We start from the raw sequence: 22,418 nt of genomic DNA on the forward strand, positions 1-22,418 counted from the left end.
AGTTTTTAAAGTGGGCTGGCGGCCCCGCGAGCCCGACATTCGCGAGCGGTCAGCCGCACAGCTCCGGCGCCCGTCGCCTCCCGCCCCAGCTTTCCTGAGGCGGCCGTACAATCCTCGGCAGTGTCCTGAGACTGTATGGTCATCTCAGCCTCCGCGTCCTCCCGGCCCCGGACTCTGCCAACTCCCGTCGTTTGAGCCACTTCTTTTTTGAAAACCCAGAAGAGTGACTCCTGACTCCTTTTCGAAGGAAAAAGGAACCTCGGCCCCCCTCTCGCTGCCCTTCTTTTGCGTGTGACAGCCTCCTCCCACTCCTTTCCCCGACCCCGCCTCCGCGTGCAGGTTCCTCCCCGTCACCTTTCTCCACCCCCCTCCCCCGCACCTAGCCAGCAGCCCGCAAACTTCCACCTGGCTGTGCGGGCGCTCGGGACCTGCGAGCACTCGGGACCTTTAACACGGGCGCGGGCCTCCGGGAGTGGGCTAGGGCCACAGCGAAGGTAGCGGCGGCAGCCCCCACCGGCCCTGGAGCTCAGGTGCTCGGCGTCTCAAAGGGCCCCTGCAACAATGACAGCTGACAAGGAGAAAAAAAGGTAAACGGGCGTCCGGAGCTGGTTCAGGGTGGGGGTGGGAGTGGCGGGGTTTCGCGGGACCGGCGCGACCGCGAACCACTGGGAAAGGAGCGTGGAGCGGTCTTTGAGGCCGGGAGATAGATTTGGAAAGTTTGGCAGGGGAGGGCAGGTGCCCCGTCTGGGGACGCGCGGCTGCGGTTTTGCGGTTGAGAGTTCTGTGGCCCGAAGGAGTCGGGAATCAGCGCGGGCAGCGAAGCCAAGAGGCGGAGGGAGATGGCCCTAGAGGTCGGAGGTGCTCCCGGGGTACCTTCCAAAATCCATCCCCCCAAACCCACCCCCCCACCAAACCCCCGCGGCCAGCACGTTGAAATGTTTCTTGGTTGACTCGGCTCAGGTCAACTTTCGACTTTCTCACGGCTCGCATGAGGGGCAGCACTCACTCCTCTCTTTTCCTCGGTACCCTTGGGGTTCTTCCAAACGAGCTCTGCCCGTGCTGCTCCCCAGACTGGCGAGGGGCCGGAGGCGGAGCGCGGCGCTGGTAAGGGCCCCGGCAGAGCGGCCAGGACGCAGCAAAGGGCCCCACTCCAGGGTTCCAGACCCCACGGAAGATGGGAGAAGCCCCTTTCCTGATCTCGCACCTTGCCTCGGCGGGAGAGTGGGTAGTGGGCCGGGCTGCCTCGCGGAGGCAGGTGTCTTGGTGTGTGGGGAGGGGATGGCGACACCGGGCGCTCCCGGCAGGTCCCGGTGTCTCTCTCCCAAGAGGACAGAGAAGGGCAGCCACGATCTGCTCGCCTGCCCTCGCCAGCCTCTCAGCACTAGCGGAGAGGCAACCTCACTGCCCTCTCCCGGCGAGGGTGAGAGCGCACGGAGTGGCGTGCAGACGTGGGAACCGCCTTGCCTCCCGCAGTCGTGCGTGGCTAGCCGCCTGACCCCCCTCTCCTCCCAACCTCCATTCGTGCTGCCCCGCGGGCGGGAGCTTTCAGCCCCGTATTCGACGGCGGCTGGCGGGGCTTGTGTGCGGAGAATTGTAATCGAACGCGCGGCCGGCTGAAGGGCCTGAGCCGCGGGAGATCAGCTGCTGGAAGGCTGTGCGGTGGTTCGGGGATGGGGACCCAGCCGCGATGGGCGGGGGTGACTGGCCTCGAGCCGGGGAGCCCGAAGAGCTCAGTGCTTGGGTCGATTTACTCTTGCTCCGATTTCCACTGTGGGACCGGAGCCAGAAACCGTGTATCCTCTGGTCGAAAGCGGCGGTTCCTACCTCGGGGCACCGATAAGGATTTGATAAACAGCGAATCGCGCCCGTTCTGGCCGAGCGCCCGGGCCCTTCGCTCCCGGATCGCAGGGGGGAGGGGATTGAGCCCCGCTCCCGGGTTGCGGCCGCGGCTCCCCTCCCGCGTCACGGTGGCGCCCCCAGGCTTGAGACGGCTGAGGGAGCCTTGCCCTGGCCGTTCTGGGCCCTGAGACTGCAGCCGTCGCTCGCCCCCGGGGGCCTCGGAGCAGCCCAGGAGTCCTGTGTCTTTGAAGGGCAGCGAAGCAGGGAAGGGACTTGAAGATTCCAACGCATTTTGTTAAGCCAGTATAGCCTGCCAATAATAATGATTGAACGATCAGAAGACAAAATTATAGTCAGCTCCTTTGCGCGCGCTGGGCTCTGGAGCCGGCGAGGGAACTTATTGTGCATTTTACAAGTGTGATGCCTATCGGTGAATGTTGCAATCGCGGAGGTGGGGCCTGATGGTAATCTTGACAGATGTGTGAAGTGTCAGTTTCTCCCGCGCGGCTTTGCGCGGGTCCTGTGCTATTATGTATGTTAATCGTCGCAAGAAACTTGGAGTAGGGGCAGAACTATTTCGACATACCTGGCTGTAGTGCCTCTTTCGTTAGAGATAGAGGGAGCCAGAATCGGAGCAGGGAAAAGTTGGGTAATCAGACTCCGAATTATTCACTAGAGCGGCAGGTTTAAGAACCACTGTGGGGATTGCCTGTGAGATGCCTAGGAGGCTAGAGGCGGTGGCCCCGCGTGTCTGCTTTCTGCTCCTTGCCTTTGGTTTTATGTCGCAGACTGGCAGGGCAAACAGTGTGTCCCTCACCAACCGGAGTCCTAAGAAAGGTTGTCCGATTCATGTTGGGCTAATTGTTTTGAGACGTATTTACTTTTCTAGTCTGGCTCTGTTTGCTGGGGGCATGCTCCTTGCAGGACCAAGGTGAAATTCAAATATGTGAACCAATGCATTGAAAGTTGGTGTGTCCTGTAAGTGGCAGTCCTTAGCTTTGCCAGAGTGCCTCACAAGTTCGGTGTGACACCTGCTATGGGGGCTTTCAGATTAGGATTCTGTGTATAGGTTCTTAAGATGTGATTCTTCTGGTTCCCGCAGAGCCATTTCTTCCCCAAAATTCCAGATTCATGGAACATTAGCAATGTTCCTTCTAACAACAGTCTTGCAAGAAGTGGACAGGATTATTTTGTTCCAGAAAGTTCACGCATCGATGGCGATGTTAATGTTTAATAAAAAAGAGTTTGCTTTCTAAACGTTGGCTGGCCGACTGGGTTTCAGAGTGTGCTCTTTTAGCCGTGGTGGGCATTCCTAGTGACATCAGAGATGGCCAGAAACAAGCTTGCTAAGGGTGCTGCACTCACTCACTTGCTGCACTCATCTGTCAGGAGTGAAGTGAAGGTCTCATTAATCAGGGTTCCTGGTTCTGTGAAGAGCTAGAAAGTGTCTGGGCTACTCACTTCCTGATAAAAACAATTTCTGAGCCCCTTCCCTGGAAGAGAAAATAGTCTGGAAGTTCTTAGGTACATGGGGATTGGAGAGTGGTTTGGGTAAATATAAGTTGGATCTTTGGATAATCAGGGATCAAAGTCCATTTCCAAAGCCAGACCCAGCTCAGAGCTGCTTTCCAGAAAGCTCCGATTGCTTAGCGTGGGGCCTTGGGTGGGAGGAAGATCAGGGGTAGCAGATCAGAAGTTTTCTATCTCTGTCTCCCCCTGCCAACTGGATGTAGTGGTTCCTCTGCTAAAATAAAATCAAAGCCCACCTTTTTTTCTATTCGGAAGGCAAAATTATTGCTGGACAGTTTTCCTCAATTTAAATATATTTACTATAAATATTCCTTCAACATTCGATGTCTCTTTCCAATTACATTACCAGAATGCAGGTGTGATAAGGAATTGATGTAACACATTATAGGTTCAGGTGAATAAAATTTAATTCACACAGCTTTCATTAAGTTCAAAAGAATGCTATGACTACAGGTTTTTTTCAGCACTGCTGATGGGAAGCTTACAATTATTTTATGCAGGGACTATTCTCCAGTGGGGCAAATTGCTTTATGAGGCAGAGAACTACCTGTCAGCAGAGACATTCAAGCAGCTACTATTGATAGATTGATTCCTGTATTGAATAAGTTGGCATTTTCACTAGGAGTGAAAACCATGAGAACAAAACTGTTTAATTCACTTTGAATGTAAGTCAGTCTGTGTCTCTCTCTCTTTATGTGTGTGTGTGTGTGTGTGTGTGTGTGTGTGTGTGTAGGGTGATCCTCAACTTTCTAGGAATCTATTCTGTAAAATGTTTACAAATAGAAGGAACCAATTAGATAATTCTTAGTGCTCCAGGATTTCAGCCCAATACATTTGAAAATATTTGCTGTCATTAATTATCCCAAGATTTAGGCTTTTCTACTTCTCAGGAAATCTCTCCAGTGGTATTGGCCTATTTTTTTGTATTTTCCTCAGTTCTGTCCCATACCAACATGTGTTTTCATTTTAGCCTAATGAATCTTCCCTATTGTATTTGGTACTGACCATCATTGATAGTTCATAGCAGGTAGGGCTTTTGCCAATATTGTAAAGTTAGCAATGTTTGCTCTCAGGGTCCCCAGTACCCTTTACCCCCACCCTCCCCAGTACCAATGTCTAGTTTCGTGATGAAAACCAGCTCTGCTATTCACGATGTAAACCAATAAAGACAACAAATGTGTATTGAACACCTACTCCGTCTTTGGATAAAATGCTAGAGATATTAAGAAATAAGGGAATGTGGTCCTGGTCTTCAAGTTGCTTAGTTTGTTTGCGGGGAGGGGAAGGACACACAAGGAAGCTTAACTAAAAATACAGTAGCTGGCAGCTTACCTGTCACTTTTCTGTTGAGATCAAATCTTTTGAAGCTAAAGATAAGTTCTTTTTGTTTTGCGGTACGCGGGCCTCTCACTGTTGTGGCCTCTCCCGTTGCGGAGCACAGGCTCCGGACGCGCAGGCTCAGCGGCCATGGCTCACGGGCCCAGCCGCTCTGCGACACGTGGGATCTTCCCGGACGAGGGCACGAACCCGCGTCCACCGCATCGGCAGGTGGACTCTCAACCACTGCGCCACCAGGGAAGTCCAAGAAGTTCTTAATAGCATTTCAGTCAATAACTATACATTTAAGCACAGACAATTATTGAAAAGTATTGTGTGTTGGGGAGTGGGAGAATGGGTTCCTGGTTTTCCCTGGAATCACACAGGGTAGGCCCTGATCACCAGCATGAACACTGGCTCTGAGGGAGGTCAAACAGAGGGAGTCAGTGTTGAGGGTAATGAGAGTAATGAAAAGTGGGGGGGTTCAAGGGTATCCCTGTGGTGTTCTCTGACACCACAGACAGAAGAGCCCCCAGAGTTGAATGGTTACTCTTCTTTGTACACTTGCTTTGGTGAGGGGCACGGAGGGAGGCTAGGGATAGAGATTCTGGTCCCACTGAGGATAACCGTGGACATAGCTATGATTCTGGGAAGACCAAGAAGGGAGAGGGAGTTTCTTAATCTGCGCTTTGTGAATGGGCTTCAGAGGGGTGGTCCGGGAGCCTCTGAAATTGGCTGCTGGTGTTATGGATAAAAGCATATTTTTCCCTAAGGGAAGTCAGTTCAGCTCTAATAGGCTTTCAGAAGTTCTGTGATCTGGAGAAGGCAAGCCCTTGCTCTTGGATGTCTGATTTGGTGAGTGCCTTACCTTTTAGGATCTTACTGTTCAGGTCTCAGAGGGGTCCTATGTTTCACTGCCAGTGTCTCTCCCTGTCTTGGAGATGGGGGAGGAGGTTGGTGTGTACATCTAGTAAAGATTCTGTAGTGCAGCTTAACCTTACCTGTACCCACCTGTCTGCCCACCCACATGTCTACCCTCAGTAATGGGAGGAAGGGGAACTGAGTGCCCTGCACAGGCTTAGTTCTGGTGTGGTTCATTCTTTTTAGTAATTTAAAAAAATTTTTATTGGAGTACAGTTGCTGTACAATGTTGTGTTAGTTTCTGCTGTACAGCAAAGTGAATCAGCTATACGTATACATATATCCCCTCTTTTTTGGATTTCCTTCCCATTTAGGTCATCCCAGAGCACTGAGTAGAGTTCCCTGTGCTGTACAGTAGGTTCTCATTAGTTACCTGTTTTATACGTAGTAGTGTATATATGTCAATCTCAATCTCCCAGTTCATCCCCCCCCTCCCTTCCTCCACCCCCTCCCCCAGTATCCATACATCCATTCTCTATGTGTGTGTCTCTACTTCTGCTTTGCAAATAAGTTCATCTGTATCATCTTTCTAGATTTCACATATAAGCGATATTATACGATATTCATTTTTTTCTTCTGACTTACTTCACTGTGCATGACAGCCTCTGGGTCCATCCATGTCTCTGCAAATTGCACACTTTCGTTCCTTTTTAATGACTGAGTAATATTCCGTTGTATATATGTATGGTGTGGTTCATTTTGTTACTGCTTCTTAAAATGGCCATGAAATAGTATCCTCATGTTTTCTATCATGCTCAAACAGTTATTGGAGGTCTTTTTAGGTACTAGGAATGTGTGTGTCCTTATATCTGCAATAGGACGAAACAAAAAACCCAAACACTTAGTCTTATTTGTGTAAGCACTGTCCTCAGAACTTTCCATGGGTGAACTTTTACTCCTCATAACAACCCGTGAGATAAGCCCTGTTTTTATCCCCATTTCACTGATGGGAAAGCCAAAGTATAGAAAGGTGAATTGCCAAAGGTCAAGTAGGTAGTATGGGTGGAGCTGGGATTCGAATGGAGCAGAATGCCTCCAGAGCCTGTACTCTTTTTTTTGCTGTTGTTAGTATGTTTTTTAAACTTTTATTTATTTTTTAACATCTTTATTGGAGTATAATTGCTTTACATTGTTGTGTTAGTTTCTGCTGTATAACAAAGTGAATCAGCTACGCGTATACACATATCCCCATATCCCCTCCCTCTTGCGTCTCCCTCACACCCTCCCTATCCCACCCCTCTAGGTGGACACAAAGCACCGAGCTGATTTCCCCAGAGCCAGTACTCTTAACTAGTGATCCACACGGCCTTACCTTACCTAAGATATCTATAAAGTATCTAGTACCATGCCCAACCCATGGAAAGTACTCTATAAATGATAACTGCTTTTGCTGTTGTATTTACAATTATTATAATTACTTTTCTCTTTTGCGATTCATCACTTGTATGGAACCTCACACGCAGACAGGGATTGAAGATATGAACGGTAGACTTGGAAGCCCTGGAAACTCTAATTTTTCATGGGTTTTCCTCCACTCTGGCAGGAGATGGTTCCCTACTGCCCCCAAAAAGTTCAAAGCTTTCCACCTCCCACTTTTAACAGGTGGCAAGACTTAAGTAATTCCTGTAACCTTCAGACTCCATTGTGCAGAAGAACCTGTTGGAAGCTCTTCCTCCGTGGCTTCTGCAGAGCCATCTCCAAATCAAGTTGCACAAGACCACCTCTGGCCCTTTTGATCTTTTGAAATTGTGAGCACAGGAAGGAGAGAATGGACGGGAAAATAAAGAATAGCTATGATCATTGCAATAATAGTATGGTGCGTTTTTATAGAGCCCTTCTCTGATGAGCCCCAAGCTTTCACAGCCATCACACCATTGGCCTCTGCACTGTGAACCTCAAAGGGCTTGTTGAGTTTTCCCAGTGCTGCAGAACACAATTGCATGAACATATCATAACAGAGAGAGAAGCAAGCCATATTGGCAATTGCATATCACTGTGTTTGTGGTGGCCATGCATGGCGTGCCAGTATCTGTGATTTTTCAAGTAGAGGTTGGTGCAGTTTGTCACCAATGGTCTGGTCCCGCTATGGAAAGCCACAGAACTGATCTGCAAGTATGAGATCAATAAGAGTGACAGGGCCCTGTGAGCTCTCTGGAGCCAAGAAGACAGGCATGTGGAATGGACCAGAATGTTATCTACCTCTAAGTGGTCTTGTTTTTTCCTGTATTCTCAAGAGTACCAGTTTGCTTGACCTCCTTAGACTGTTTCCAGGGGCCAGTTGTATATCAGCAAACTTATAATATGACATGACCATCAGAGCCTTTACATGTTCCCAGGAGGCATATTTTCCCACCTTCACTTGGAAAAATTCTTTAGTTTTAAAGTTACAAGTAACTTCTATGTGAGATAATGACTCTGGGAAGCAGGTCCTTTTCTCATGTGGAAAGATATTTCAGAAAAGGTGGTTTGTCAGTAAGGAAAATTACCCCATTAAAAAATATGTATTGATTTGCCATGCCCCCATCTGGCGTTTTCCCAATTTTACAAAGCCAAGGAAGTGGATTGTTAGAAATCTCTTCTTATATTCCTCCAGTGACTTTCTGCATCCCATATCCATGGTACCTTCGAATAAAAAATTCAAACCTGAGAGGTTAGTGCTGGGAATCATAACAGATGAGTGATTTTATTGGATGAAGCTGTATAATAAAGCACACGAGTGGGAAAATGACTCCATTTTCTGTACTCACACTTGTAATGTTGGAGGTTAACTAACCCCCATTGCGATGTTGGCTGCCCACAGATGCTGGGGGTACAGCTGATATGATAGTCTTTTTAGAAGTTCATCAATTCTGTAACAGCTTTAGTTGACTCTTTTGGTCTCAATTTCAGTCTGAGTCTCCCTGCTGTTGACCTATGAGTGTGGGGAGTCAGTGGCTCACTATGAATAAGGGGACACATGGCCTCAATCTGTGTTCAGAAGCATTTTATAAATCCTTTAAAAATACATTGGTTAAAGTGTATGTTTTTTTTTTTTTTTGGTAATAATCATTTAAATCACTGTGCTGGGTATCTAGTCGTACAGGTTCTCTCTCTCTCTCTCTCTCTCTCTCTCGATGCTGTATTTATATTAACAAATATGTATGTCTTACCCTTGATACAAATTTTTCATATTGTTACCACTTTGAGTAAGATTTGTCCTGACTGCCTCTGGGTAGAGGGCAGGGGGAAGGAAGGGTAACACATTATCCTAATTTTATGTTTGAGAAACTGAGCTGTAAAAAGAAGCAAACCATGTCACCTGCAGTAAAAGCTACAACTGGACCCAGGTGTCCTTTGGGCACCTGTTACAAGCTAATGAAGGAGCATGAACACGAAGGGGGTGACTCAAACTTCAATGCTAACTACTCTCATTACTAATGAGTAATTACAGCAAATATCTACAGGCCTCCTTCCTACCTTTACAGCTTCCTGTTGCTGAAGCACTTTGGAGTATTGAGAAAGATTGTCCTGGAAAATACGTCATACACAGTTGCAGGAAAGAATGGCTTTCTGTGAGCACACAAAATCAGCTGCTGTCTCTGTTTATGAATTCCACGTGGAAACAGCAGAAAATTGTGCCTGTGAGGAGCTGTTCGAGGGCCCATTCTTCAGAACTTCAAAACAAAATTTAAAAAATCAATTCTGGACAGTCAAATATATGGGGAACTGGGACTCTGTGATGTTTTTACAGAGTGTTCTAGAAATAATAGGACCGTGCAAGTAAAACACAGATCATTTGATAACCACTCTTTGATGAACATATAACCTCTACACTATTTTTCTGAATGAAAATACTCATGTTTAATTGAGTATATCGCGGTATACAAAATATGCCATGTGGAGAATTCAGGGAGCTAGAAGAATATCATTCACTCTGTGAAGATTCCAGGCTAAACCCCAATAATGCTCCTTCCTTCTCTATTTGGTTTAAGAAGCACTCCAGTGAAATTGCTTTCTTCAGTGTTTGTAAACCACCGTAACCTTGTGTTTCTCTCCTGTGTTTTCAAGAGTTCTCAGATACTATTTTAGCATGGCAGCCTTCACTCCAGCACTGGCTGAGGTTGATGAAGCTAATTTTGGTGCCCAGGGTAAAGAGAGAGAGAAGTCATCTCCAGAGCCAAAAGGACTTTCTGGTGCCCGGGTTCAGAGCTGCGTGGTGTTACTGGACACACCACATTTCACCCTTAGAACCTTTATTTGTGTGATTCCACAACAAATGTTTATCCAGATATTAAGATAAGAAAAGTATGAAGGTCACATTTTGCTGGTGACAAGGGAGCTTCTCTAAAGGTAACTATATCGCCATGCCACAGGAGTCTGTCTTTTCTCCTGTACCAGGGCTTTAGGGGAATTAGTGGTAGTGGGGCATGGGAGCCACAGCTCTTTCGCAAATTTTTGGCTTCCTTGCCTTTGCTCTGCATGTCCTGGCACAGCTGACACAGCCCCTCCCCTTTGGTGAGGTTCTTTGGGGTGGTCAGGAAGTCAGGGGGAAATCCTGGTCCACTGTGTGGCTGCCCCACTTTCTGGTGCTTTCTGATATTCTCTGGAAATTAGCACCCCCATGCATTTCCCTGCTATCTGACTGGCTGGGAGGCAGCCTGGCTGCTAAAATAGCTCTCCTAGCCTCTCAGAACAGGTTTGCATGGCGCTGATACTGCCCCTATTTTAGGCAGGGTTGTCATGTCCTTGGAGCACAGTGAGTCTTCAGGGTGGGGAAGGGGTTCCTTTTGTGGATTTGAGTGTTTCTCCTGAAGATCTCCAAGGATTAGCTAGACACATTCAAAACCTGAATGAGGACATGGATCCTTGGTCCAGCTTTCTTCCCAAGGGCAGCCTACACAGCTGTGGGAATTCATCTCATTGACAATAAGGGACCCCACTCCAACCCTCTCACCCCGTTCACCATCACCCAGTGTGCTTCCTGAACCCCAGATGTGCCAGTCTCCTCGCTCTGCTGCAAGGGCTGGTTCACTCCACGTCACAGGTCTCCTTCCCACCTCTGCTCCCTCAGCCCAGTCCCTCCATCTAGGATGCTCTCCTGACTTCTCTTTGTACTCGAGTATCTCCCCCTTTCCTAGCTTGAGCCCGAGTGCCCCAGGTCCTACAGAACCTTCTGCAGTAGTTCCCACACCAGCACCTCCCCCTCCACTCCTTTCTAGCTCTTGGCGACTTACGCGAGAGAGCCCGCCTGATTATATTTCCTTGTTATCTAGTGACACTTCATGTGTTCTTGTCTTTCCAGCAACATTACATGTTGCTCAAGGGCAAGGATGTCTAATTTTCTAATGTGCCTTGTAAACACCGTGCATATTTTGAGTCCCCAAAATCATGCTTAATTAAAAAAAATCATACAAGTGCTTAATGTCTCTTGGTTCACTTGGAAAGCCTGGCTCTTGGGCTCTCCTTTTCTTTTTCATGTAGATTTGAGCCCTTTATTTATTTTCCTTTTTTTTTTTTTTTTTGCGGCACGCGGGCCTCTCACTGTTGTGGCCTCTCCTGTTGCGGAGCACAGGCTCTGGATGCGCAGGCTCAGCGGCCATGGCTCATGGGCCCAGCTGCTCCGCGGCATGTGGGATCTTCCCGGGCCGGAGCACGAACCCGCGTCGCCTGCATCGGCAGGTGGACTCTCAACCACTGCGCCACCAGGGAAACCCTTATTTTCCTTTTTTAAAAAAAAAAAAAAAGAAAGAGAGAGGAAAAAGAAAAAAATACCCACAAGACCATAGGCAGGTCTGGTTGATACATGATTTTACATCAAATGCAAACATTAGGCTAGTATTGTGAAGTCAGTGCTTCACTTCAAGATTGCCCAACGCTCCAAGGCAAGTACCAGCCAAACAACAAAGTACTTACTTGCTCTAGGTTAAAGTTTAAAAAAGCCAGGTGGGAAAGTGTGTGTAGGGGAGTACCCACTCTCAGGTTAGAAATCATCTTCCCTACGAGGCCTTCCTGATTCGCAGCACATTGGTTACCCCTGCATTTATATGGTCTTCAGTCTGTGTCTTATTACTTGTATGATGCTCTTAAAATTTGCTTTTCACTGTGTGTGTGTGTGTGTGTGTGTGTGTGTGTGTGTGTCTGTCTGTCTGTCTGTCTGTCTCTGATCACCACATAGGTGGTAAGCCCTTCAGGAGCAGAAACCTAGTTATCTTTTTTGTTCTTTCTTCTCACAGCACTGAGAACAGAGGCCCACATTTGGTGCCCAGTAATTGTTTGTAGACTCAGTAATTCGATCTATGTCATGAACTTTGGGCTTAGTGCAGTGGGTTAGAGATTTAGGCAGAAACCTTTGCTCAGATCAACTTACCCATCCTCCTTGGTCACTCCCCATACATGTAGTGAAGTTTGTGTGGATACTGTCATCACCGTGTACAAACATTCTAGGTTACCTACTAAATTCAGGTGCCATGCCATGTAGTGAGGTTACAAAGAGGCATTAGAGTCTAGTCCCCTGCACTCAGGAGGCTTAGAGTCTAGCTGGTGAGTCAAGGAGTTCCTGAAATGATTTGTTTAAAACAAGGCAAGATGGTTTATGTTAATGGTTGTCTTAGCCCCACCTTTACGATGTTGCTGTCTTGTTAGGAGGTCAGAACTAGCTCAGATAAAACATTGAGCAAACTGTGGAAGATGGATAGTAATTGAGTGCGAATAAGGGTAAACAGATCTTGTGTGTTGTGAATAGTTTCAGGAAAGGAACTGATCAGCATAGATTAGAGGGAGGTTTAATGGAGGAGCATTAAGAGGTGGGTCTTGAGGATTAGGTAGAATTTGGATAGGCAGATGGGTTTGGGGCATTCCAGCAGGGGTGAACAGCTGGAGTAAAATGAGGAGGTAGGCATAATGAGGGTGGTGTACAGGCCGGTGCTGGGAAGCCGGCTCCTTCCAGAGCTGAATCTGGAGCTGTGTTAAAAGATGGGAGATGGGGGACCAAGCCCAGGGTGGTGTTGGGAAGTTGAGGACATCATGATTCCTCTTTGAGTCATGATGTGATGGAATCTTAGGGCTGCCTTGGGGCCACAGGAGCAGTGCCTGCTTCTCTTGGGAGTTATTTGGACTGGGAGCTGCTCAGGGCACATCTGTTATCTTCCGGCTGGCTCTGTGTAAGCACCACAGGGTGGTTGGACGGTGCCATGGTTGTCCTTCATAAGGCTAAGAATGTTCCTCTGTATTGCTTAGGAAATAAGTCATTCGCAAATGTGCCCAGATTGCTCTAGAATATATTTCTTTTTGGACTGTACGACACCTCAGGGTAATAAATGCCTCCCAGTGTCCAGAGTAGGAGGCTGGAAGGGGACAGCTTACTGTGTTCTAAAATAGCTTCCATCGGGCTCTGTGGACGGGTGCACTGATGCTCATTCCACGTCCTCATTTTGATGGTGAAGCCTCTGTCTCCTTAATAATGTGATAGGGGCTTTTGTTCTATCGTTTCTTGCCCTTTGTCACTGTAGATTCTAAGTTTTTGAGTCTGATCATTATAGAAAGATAGGACAGGCCCTTCAACGCTCCACTGTTTGTAGGGAGAGAGATGGCCATGCTTTTTGTCAGCCTCTACTGATCACTGGGAATTGCATCCCCTGCGTGAAGTGGCAGCTGAGCTGTTCCCTGGCCTTCTCCTTTCCTGTTGTGTGGCTACACCATTCCCTAAAGCCCGAGCTCTGGTGTTCTCGGACAGATGTAGCCAGAGATAAAAGGAGCCATCTTTCTGGAGTCACCTGGTAGGGTAGCTGGGGTAGGGTAGTTATACCCACAGCAGGTATAACGTTTCTCCTGGAGGTATTTAGAAGCATTTGAGGTCATGGCTGGACACTTGCGAGCAGGGCCTTGGCAGAGATCCTGAATCCCTGAAGAAGTTCCCACACCAGGGCCCAGCAGAGGCCAAGCAAGTCACTTTAGTGCACCCTGTCCAATGGTACTTCGAGGGAGGCCGCTACTGTTGATAGCTCTTGTCTTGGAATTTAATGTCATTGTGGCAACTGTGTGTCCCGTCTCTTCTTCCTTTTCCAGCCCCTCAGTAATTCGTAAATGGTTGTCGAACTGGGAAATTGCTCCCCCTCCCCGGGAGGATTGCTTTCTTCAGTGATGTGCTCACATTTAACACCTACTCTGTGCAGGCTGCTGAAATCTGGGCCTGAGCCCAGGAAGGGCCCTCCGGAGCCAGGTGGATGGGGGCTTCCTCCCCCGGGACTGCAGGTGGTGGAGAGCCGCAGAGCTCAGTGCAGCCAGCCCAGACACAGGGGCTGCCTGGGGCCTTGGGCAGCCCCTGGGAAGTGGCCTCGGGGATGTCCTGAGAAACCCCATAGGCCAGGAAGTGGTGTTTACCTTAATCGAGCTAGAGCTAGAATTCCAGTCGGGCATCCACCTGCCCACAGCTCCAGATAGGCCCCCGGAAGGGAGAGGAGGGTGATCTAACCCAGCTAATCTGTGATGACACCATTAGGGTAGGAAAGCTGTGAACTTACCATGTCTATTCCTCTCTGTTTTTTGGTTTTTTTTTTTTCTTTTCTCTTCCTTTCCAAAGTAAAAGTACTTTTGAAGATAACAATTTTGCGAAACTCCTAGCAAACTGTTTGCCCCACCTGAGTCAGTTCGGTGATGGGACCTGGGCACACTTGGTGGTGGTGTGGTCACAGAAGCCACTGGCCAGCGTTGGGCCTTGAGAAATCCTGGTGACCAGAGCACCCGGGCAGAAAGGAGTCTCAGATGACCATGAAGGGTGATTCATTCTTTCCTGAGCCATTCATTTGAGCACATTTGAACCATTTTCCACACTCAGATCAACATAAGCCTTGGGACGCTGGGCCACCTGTAGCTCCTTGTATGGATCCAAATGTTACAAGGGTAATGACGTAACAATTCTCCTGGAGTTAGATTTTCTGGGCCAAGGCAGAGTACATGTTTATTTTGGAAAGGGACAAACTTTCACCCACTTGAATTCCTTTGCCTCCAAAATTAGTGTCGGGGGATGACCACAGCATTCCATATTTCTTACCCTTTGTTTTGCCAAACAGATTGTAAATGCCCCTAGGGCCACTTTTTACTTCTTTTGTGTCCCTGGCAAAGCCAGCCTCCATAGGAGGTTCAGAGGAGCTCTCAAAAATCTCTAGGACTCTGAGAGACTGTTCTAGATCTTTTTCAGACTTGTGTGACCTAGAAAGGTAACTTAACCTGTCTCTGTTTCCTATTCCTAAATGGCGGTTAGATGCACTAACTGCGTTCTATGAGTACTGTTATTATAAGTTTGATATGAGCTAGAGTTTCAGTAAAACCATGCATTTTAAGAGCGTATTGCACTTTGAAAATGTTTTTTGCAACCATTACCTCAATAGAAAGACCTTTGAAGAGTGTAAAGTACAGACCATTAAGGCAGCGTTATTAACAAGAACAGCAGTATAACCATTTGGCACATCACTACCTGTTGGAATGATTTGACTGCAGTTGGGAGGGAATCTTAGCAGACGCTGAAAGGAGACGCTGGCTCTCCAGCCTTTAACTGCCGCTACCACCAACTGCCCCCAGGGTTGGTTATGTGCTCTTGCCAATCATGATTTTCAAGTTTGAGTTGTATTTCTCCCATCTCCTGAGATGGGAGGAAATCTGATAACACCAAGAGACCAAGGAAACTTCCAGGACTCCTGAAAAATGGTCTGACTGTGGATGTGCCCTTTTCCATGCCTGGCCTGTTCTCCCCCTCACCTGTGGAGATGAGGGTCCATGGCTGCTGCCATCCTGTTACAAGTGGGGATTTGCCCTTCGATTCAGCACCCCCAGATCTCTAGACCTAAAGAGCTGTATCTGCACCACCTCTGCTCAGGTCCCACTTGTTGCTCTGTTTCTCACAAGCAAAACCTAACTAACTATGGGCCCCCAAAGGGACTAAGGTGTTCAAAAGGTCAGGCAGCTTGCTGGGAGATGTAGAAATGCGGGGCACACTGAGGCCTCGAGATGCCTGGGCTTCCTGGTCTTGCTGGTAGTGGGAAGAGGCTTTGGGTGTGAAGAGCTTGGCTCTGCCGCTTAGTGACCGTGAAACTTGGCAGGTCACTCCATTCTGGCCTCAGATCTGTCACCTGCAGCATCCCTGACATCTCTTGTGCCTGAGCTGGCCCTTCCCTCAGCCCCATCTCGAGGCTGGACAGCTGCTGGAGCCTTAGGGCTCAGCTTAAATATCACCTCTTCAGAGAAGTCTATCCCCACCTCCCTCAGTTAACCGCCAGCCCTCCAACCCTCTTCTCCATTTTTTTTTTTTTTTTTTTTAAAAAAACAATTAACCAAGAAAGCTGTAGAATTTTTTTTTTGAAAGACAGCATTCCCCACATGCTGTCATTCACTTGTCTGCTTATTATCTGTTGCTGCCTCCTGGTTTGTAAGCTCCTTGAGGGCGGGGGCCGTGCTACCTTGCTTGCCACCATACCCACAGCGTTTGGGGCAGTGCTGGGCACCTATGAGGTGCTCCTTAAATATTTGTTAAATGAAATAATTATCCCAGGGTTGCCGGGTCTTTGTCCTCAACCTGGCATTATCATTTCTTGCATTTGTTCGCTCAGTGCTTAATTTTTTCCCAAAGCTCATGATGTAGGTTAAAGTAGTTGTCATTCTCACCATATAGATGAAACAAGCGAGGCACAAAAATGTGATCGCAAAGTCAGGGCAGAAGAGCCCATGTTAGCAGAGCCCTGACCCCAGCCTCTCTCCACTGGCTGGTGCTGTCTCTCTGGGCACGTTATTTTTTCTGTCATGGTGATGTTATTGTTTGTCTTATTTGGCAATGTTTACGCCAGAGGAGTAGGGGCCATTGTGTGTTGGTGGCGACTGGAAATACACAGCAGAGTCCCAGGAGAATGCCACTGTCGGTCCTCACCACAATTAGCAATTGTCGGGCCAGGGGCAGTGACTGGGTGGGAGTTGTTCCCTACGTGGCTGGTGGTTCTGAGTGTTAAAATACCACTGCCTGCTCCTGACAGAGGCAAAAGAGAGGAGTGGGGGGACCTCAGTCCTATTTCTGCCCAGTCCTGTCCATCCCACTACTTACATCTAGGGCCCTTCTGCTTGGGAAATGTCCTGTTGTATGCCTAGCAGAATTCCTGTGGCCTGGTGGAAAGGAAACAGGAGTGCTAACCAGCTGGGTGACCTCTGGGCCTCAGTTTCTCCACCTTTAAAATGGGCTAGTAGGTGGGAACCAGTTCCATTGTGAAATGAAGTCCAGGTGGAACCCAGTCCCGACTCCTGTTTTCAGGTGCTTCCTTAGGGGAGGAAGATGGGAGGTTAAAGGTGATCAGTGGAGATTTGGAAAAAGCATCTCCAATTCCCCTGTAATTTCCCCCTCTCCAAGAGGAGGTTCTGTTAAAGTGGAGAGGGGCAGAGACTTGCGAGTCATTACTGGACATGGCATGATGCCAGAGAGCAGGGGCTGGACCCACTTCACTGACAGCAGCAGGACCCCCTCCCCACCCCCCGTTAAGGAGAAAGTGGGTTGAGGTGGGACAGAATGTGTGCTGCCCAGCAGTTTCTACAAAAGGGAGCAGTTGTTACCAGGCAGGGCCGCGTCTCATCTCCTAATGCCGGGGAAGAAGGAGGCAGGCTTCTCGGGTGAGTGAGAGCATCCTTAACCAGGAGGCCTGGCTCCCCACTCTGATAGCATCATGGTGCAGCCGTCGTGCACTCCCTCTGAGCTTCGGCTTCTATAACTGTCAGATGGCTGTTGTAATCCCTGCCCTGCAGTTGGATTGGGGCTTGGAAAATACAAACTACTGCAAAAGAAGGGGTTATTACTTCTGTGATTCACATATAAGTGTGTGTGCATATAAATAAACATATCCGGGGTGCTCAGGGTTGATACTGACATGAGATGATGGACACAAGCTAGCTGAGAGTACTGAGTCCTTCAGTCTGAGGCAGTGAGAGAGACAACTGAGTTAGAAAGCTGGTGGCCTTGAGAGGAACAGGCCTGGAAATTGCTGAATGGAGTCATGTTGTGTTTGGGGGGAGGAGGAAAGCGATGTGGGACAGAGGTGAGTCATGGTGCGTGAGTGCTGGGGAGTCACCTTGAACTTGGGCCAAAAAAGTAGAAATATTGGGACTTGGGTTTATCTGCCTTACATCAGGTACATCAAGTTCTGGATGGCCGCCCACTGGCCAGAGACCTGAGGTGGACGGCTCTCCCTTGCCGCCCTGGAGGCTTTCTGCTGGCTTCAGCCCTGCTGAGCAAAGTCCACTTGTTCACTGGAGTTCACACAGACTCCTTGCCAGGCCTGCCCAGAATCCTGTCTCCTCTGACTTCCTGTGCTCTTGCATAATATTTCCTTGCTTCTTGAATGGCTGCCCCCAGTGCGGGGGCAGCTCCCTGACGCTGCTGGACGGAGAGCAGGATGTGGAGGGAGGATAGGGATGTGCAAACGTCACCCAGGGATGCCTGGGCCTGAGGGAGGAGGGCAGTGCTCCCCAAATTGCTTGGTGGGAGATTTTAGCATAAGGGTAGTTAGGGAGACTACGCAAGAGTATGTGTGTGTACACACACACACCCAGACCCTATAAGTTGTCTCTCCTGTAAAATTTATTATTATTATTTTTGCAGTACGCGGGCCTCTCACTGTTGTGGCCTCTCCCGTTGCAGAGCACAGGCTCCGGACGCGCAGGCTCAGCGGCCATGGCTCACGGGCCCAGCCGCTCCGTGGCATGTGGGATCTTCCCGGACCAGGGCATGAACCCGCGTCCCCCGCATTGGCAGGCGGACCCTCAACCACTGCGCCACCAGGGAACCCCTAAAATTATTTTTAAAGTAGTTGTTTTCTTCTGATTATAAAAAGTATACATGTTCCTGTAAAAAAAAGTCATGGTACAGAAAGGCATCAAGATAAAACTAAAAATCACCAAAATTCCACCATCCAGAGATAACCACTGTTAACACTTTGGTGAACATACTTTCTTCTATAGAGTAAATATGGACATGTAATTGCAGAGTATAATCATACTATATACTGTTGTGGACAATGCATTTTTCATACAGCAACTTATCAATATTCTCTCTTGCTATCATGGTATATAGATTTAACACAGCTGTACTTAGTTCCACTTACAGATGTATCATAACACAATTCCGATTCATCGACACATCCTGGTTCAGAAAACAAGCTCTAACCAGCCCAGAGATGTTCACAAACTAAGAAAGCAGCATCTCTTGTATATGCCTGACCAATGTGTCAGCTCTGGTGTCCCAGAAATAACTACAAATTAAAAGTTTTTGTATCCATGTAGGCCTTTCTCTAGGCCTAGAGTAATTCACGAGATTACATAGAAGAGGCTGCGGCGATGAGGGCTGTCAGGGCTGGGTGTCACTTTGGGTAAGATCATCTCCCAGTGTGGCCCATGTGTCTGCTCTGAGCCAGGAGCCACTAGCTAGAAGAACGAGTTTTTCTTCAGTGATGTCGTTCCTGTGCCCAAGATTTCAAACAAGCATCATTTAAAGTTTTAATTGTTTATCACCCTCCCCAAGTTCTGTGACACAATCCGTATATTGTAAAAGGCACCCTTCCTTCTTTACACAATAGTGTATTCATGATATTGAAAACTTTAGTGCATATACGGTATCATTCAGAGTTGTGACAGAAGATAAAAACAAAAATTTTTTTTTAGCTGAGGTAGATGCTATTAATACATTTCTATCCCATACCTGAAAGCTGTATATGTTTAAGAGTTGTAATGAGCTTTTTCTCTTCCTTTGCTGATCCTGGTTGGAAGTGTGGCATTATATTTACAGCAAACTTCAGCATAACGATGACTCCTGTCCGTTTGGGAATCTGTTGTCTACACAGCATTTGTTTGTTTCCTATGAATCATTTTTAAACCGGATTGGATATTTCTTTGATTTAATCAGGAGTTTTTAGTATGAGGCTGGGCTCATTGTCTGTGGTTGGAAATTGCTTGTTAGGTTTACTTCTGAGTCAAGACAAATTGTTTCCTAGAGCTCTCTGTTTCAGACATTTCTTCTAAATCAAAACACTTGATACTGCTAGTCAGTTTAAATATATTTGCTTAAAACTTTGCAGGCATTGTTTAAAACAAAAATTTGCAACAAAATTTAGCACCAATAAAATCCAAGTATCTTACCCCATTTTGTTTATAGTTGTGTGCTCTCCAGGCAAACAATCTATTACAACAATTTGTGTAATTGTAGTCTCTCCTTCAATTTATTCACCCAGGATTCCTTTTTTGAGAATTACTGGCCAAACTGTTCTTACATCAAATTCTTTGATTGTACTTCTTTGGGATGGGGATAAGAGTTAGAGAGAGGAAATAATATAATGTTTGTCTGCCTTGCAACATTTTCGGTACGTGGACATTTAGCAAGTCAGTTTTTTAATTGCTCCCTTTCTTGGTCATTACCTGATTTTGGTGGGGTCTTTGTCATGTGTGCACATTTGGGAAGTGCGGAGGGACAGTAAAATGGAATTGGTCCTCAGAATTATGAAACGGGACTTTGTTGAAGTTGATACTCCTGTACAATGAACATGGAGCAGCCGTTGGCATGGCAACCCCTACGTGGAAGAGTGCACGCCGCTTGCAGATGACTTTTGCAGTACTCAGTGTTAATCTGATAAATGGCTTTTTTAATAGTAGTTTGTGGGCTAATGGAAAGGTCGAAGCAAACCTTCATTAACGGGAAGAAGGATGGGGATTTTGAAGCCTCTGAGTGAACACATCGGAGAGTCACAGCCAAATCTCCATTTTCAGCTGTGTCTCCTTTTCACATCAGATGTGCTCATGACATGGCAAGCCAAAGTAAATTGAGAACACTGTTTGTCTTGAAAGGGTGTTGCTGCCATAATCAGTTTAGATTTTCAAGCATGCAGAGGTTTTAGAGTCCTTTTTATTCAGGACATTTACTTTGGTGAGAATTTAGTAGTACTGTAGATGCAGAAGGTTTATATTGTGATACCTATTTCCTTTTGTGGCCGTGGTGGGGTGAGAGTGGTTAACTACTCTTTTGTTTATTGTGGTAAAGTATATATAAAACGTAAAAATTACCATTTTAACCATTTTTAAGTGTTCAGTGGCATTAAGTATACTCTCACTGTTGCACAGCCAACACCACTATCCATCTCAAGAAATTTTCCATCGTCCCAAATTGGAAAGTCTATATCCATTAAAAAATAACTCCCATTTCTCCCTCTCCCAAGCTGCTAGTAACCACTATTCTATTTTTCTCTATGAATTTGACTATTTTAGGTACCTCGTAAGTGGAATCACACAATATTTGTCCTTTTTTGTCTTGCTTATTTCACTTTTCATAGTGTTTTCAAGTTTCATTCGTGTTGTAGCATGTGTCAGAATTTCATTCCTTTTTTTAAAATGGATCTTTATTAGAGTATAATTGCTTCACAATACCATGTTAGTTTCTGTTGCACGACAAAGCAGATCAGCCATATGCATACATGTGTCCCCGTATCCCCTCCCTCTTGAGCCTGCCTCCCATCCTTCCTATCCCACCCCTCTAGGTCATTGCAAAGCACCGAGCTGATCTCCCTGTGCTATGCTGCTGCTTCCGAAAATGGTACTCATTCCTTTTAAAGGCTGAATAATATTACATTGTATGTATATACCACATTTGGTTTATTCTTCCGTAAATGGAATTTGGTTTGTTTCTACCTTCAGCTGTTGTGAATAATGCTGCTAGGAACGTGGGCATACAAATATCTGTTTGAGTCCCTGCTTTTAGTTGTTTTGGGTATACACCTAAGAGTGGAATTGCTGGATCGTGTGGTAATTTTATTTATTTATTTATTTATTTATTTACCTACTTACTTATTACCTGCGCCGAGTCTTAGCTGCTGCATGCAGGTTCCTCGATGCTGCGTGCGGGATCTTCGTCACGGCATGTGGGCTCTTTAGGTGCAGCATGCAAACTCTTAGCTGCGGCATGCGAACTCCTAGTTGCAGCATGAGGGATTCAGTTCCCTGACCAGGGATCAAACCCAGGCCCCCTGCGCTGGGAGCACAGAGTCCTAGCCACTGGACCACCAGGGGAGTCCCAATTTTATGTTTAATTTTTTACAAAACTGCCTTAGTGTCTTCCACAACAGCTGTACCATTTTACCTTCCCACCAGGGTTCCAATTTCTTCACATCCTTGCCATTTTTTCTGTTTTAGTTGTTGTTTTCACATGAAAGCCATCCTAGTGGATGTGAAGTGGTATTTCACTGTGGTTCTAATTTGCATTTCCCTAATGATTTGCAGTTTGTCCTTATAAATACATTGCCACATGCGTGATGGCCTGTGGGGATGGAAGTCATTGCACCACTGTTGATACCTGTGAGGCACATGAAACTGTCAGTGCAGCGATGTTTGCTGGGGCTGAGGGGTGGGGGGGAGGGGAGTACCGTGCGATGATTATGTACTGCCACCTCAGTAGACCTGTTGTCAAAGTCTGTACTGTGGAACAAGTGAAACAATTTTAATATAGAGGTCTTTGACACCTGAAACTAATAGAAAATTGTAAGTCACTTATACTTCGGTAAAAAAGGGCTTTGGGACTGAAGGAATGGCACCTCTTTGGATGAGGTTTAACTAAGACAAGCCTGCTGTGTGTGATCCTTCCTGCTTTGGCGTGTTGTGTAGGCATAAGTAGCCCTCATCCCTGAGAAGATCATTGTTGTCATCAGCTCCAGAGACCTGAGCCCATCCTCCTTCCTCTCTGTGGGGAGGAAATCCCCCAGACATCTTGCCACAGGCTTGCTTAGGTCTTTGAACCACACCACTGTCTCATTCCTCCACCTGAAACA

At 47.2% G+C, this 22,418-nt stretch overlaps 2 protein-coding genes across 3 annotated transcripts in view; both read left to right on the top strand.

The window, feature by feature from the left end:
* The window catches only part of PRKCE (protein kinase C epsilon), a 646,138-nt gene that overhangs the window by 597,085 nt on the left and 26,635 nt on the right, over nucleotides 1–22,418 (top strand). The gene's annotated exons all lie outside the window — the stretch shown is intronic.
* EPAS1 (endothelial PAS domain protein 1) overlaps nucleotides 34–22,418 on the top strand; it is an 88,631-nt gene continuing 66,246 nt past the window's right edge. For both annotated transcript variants that reach the window (XM_024753625.1, XM_024753626.1), the window contains exon 1: nucleotides 34–587. In XM_024753625.1, coding sequence (XP_024609393.1) covers nucleotides 562–587 — 26 coding nt within the window. In that variant the 5' untranslated portion in view covers nucleotides 34–561. The remainder of the gene's footprint in view (nucleotides 588–22,418) is intronic.

The sequence above is a fragment of the Neophocaena asiaeorientalis genome, unplaced genomic scaffold, assembly GCF_003031525.2.
Source record: "Neophocaena asiaeorientalis asiaeorientalis breed wild unplaced genomic scaffold, Neophocaena_asiaeorientalis_V1.1 scaffold171, whole genome shotgun sequence".
Lineage (NCBI taxonomy): Eukaryota > Metazoa > Chordata > Mammalia > Artiodactyla > Phocoenidae > Neophocaena > Neophocaena asiaeorientalis.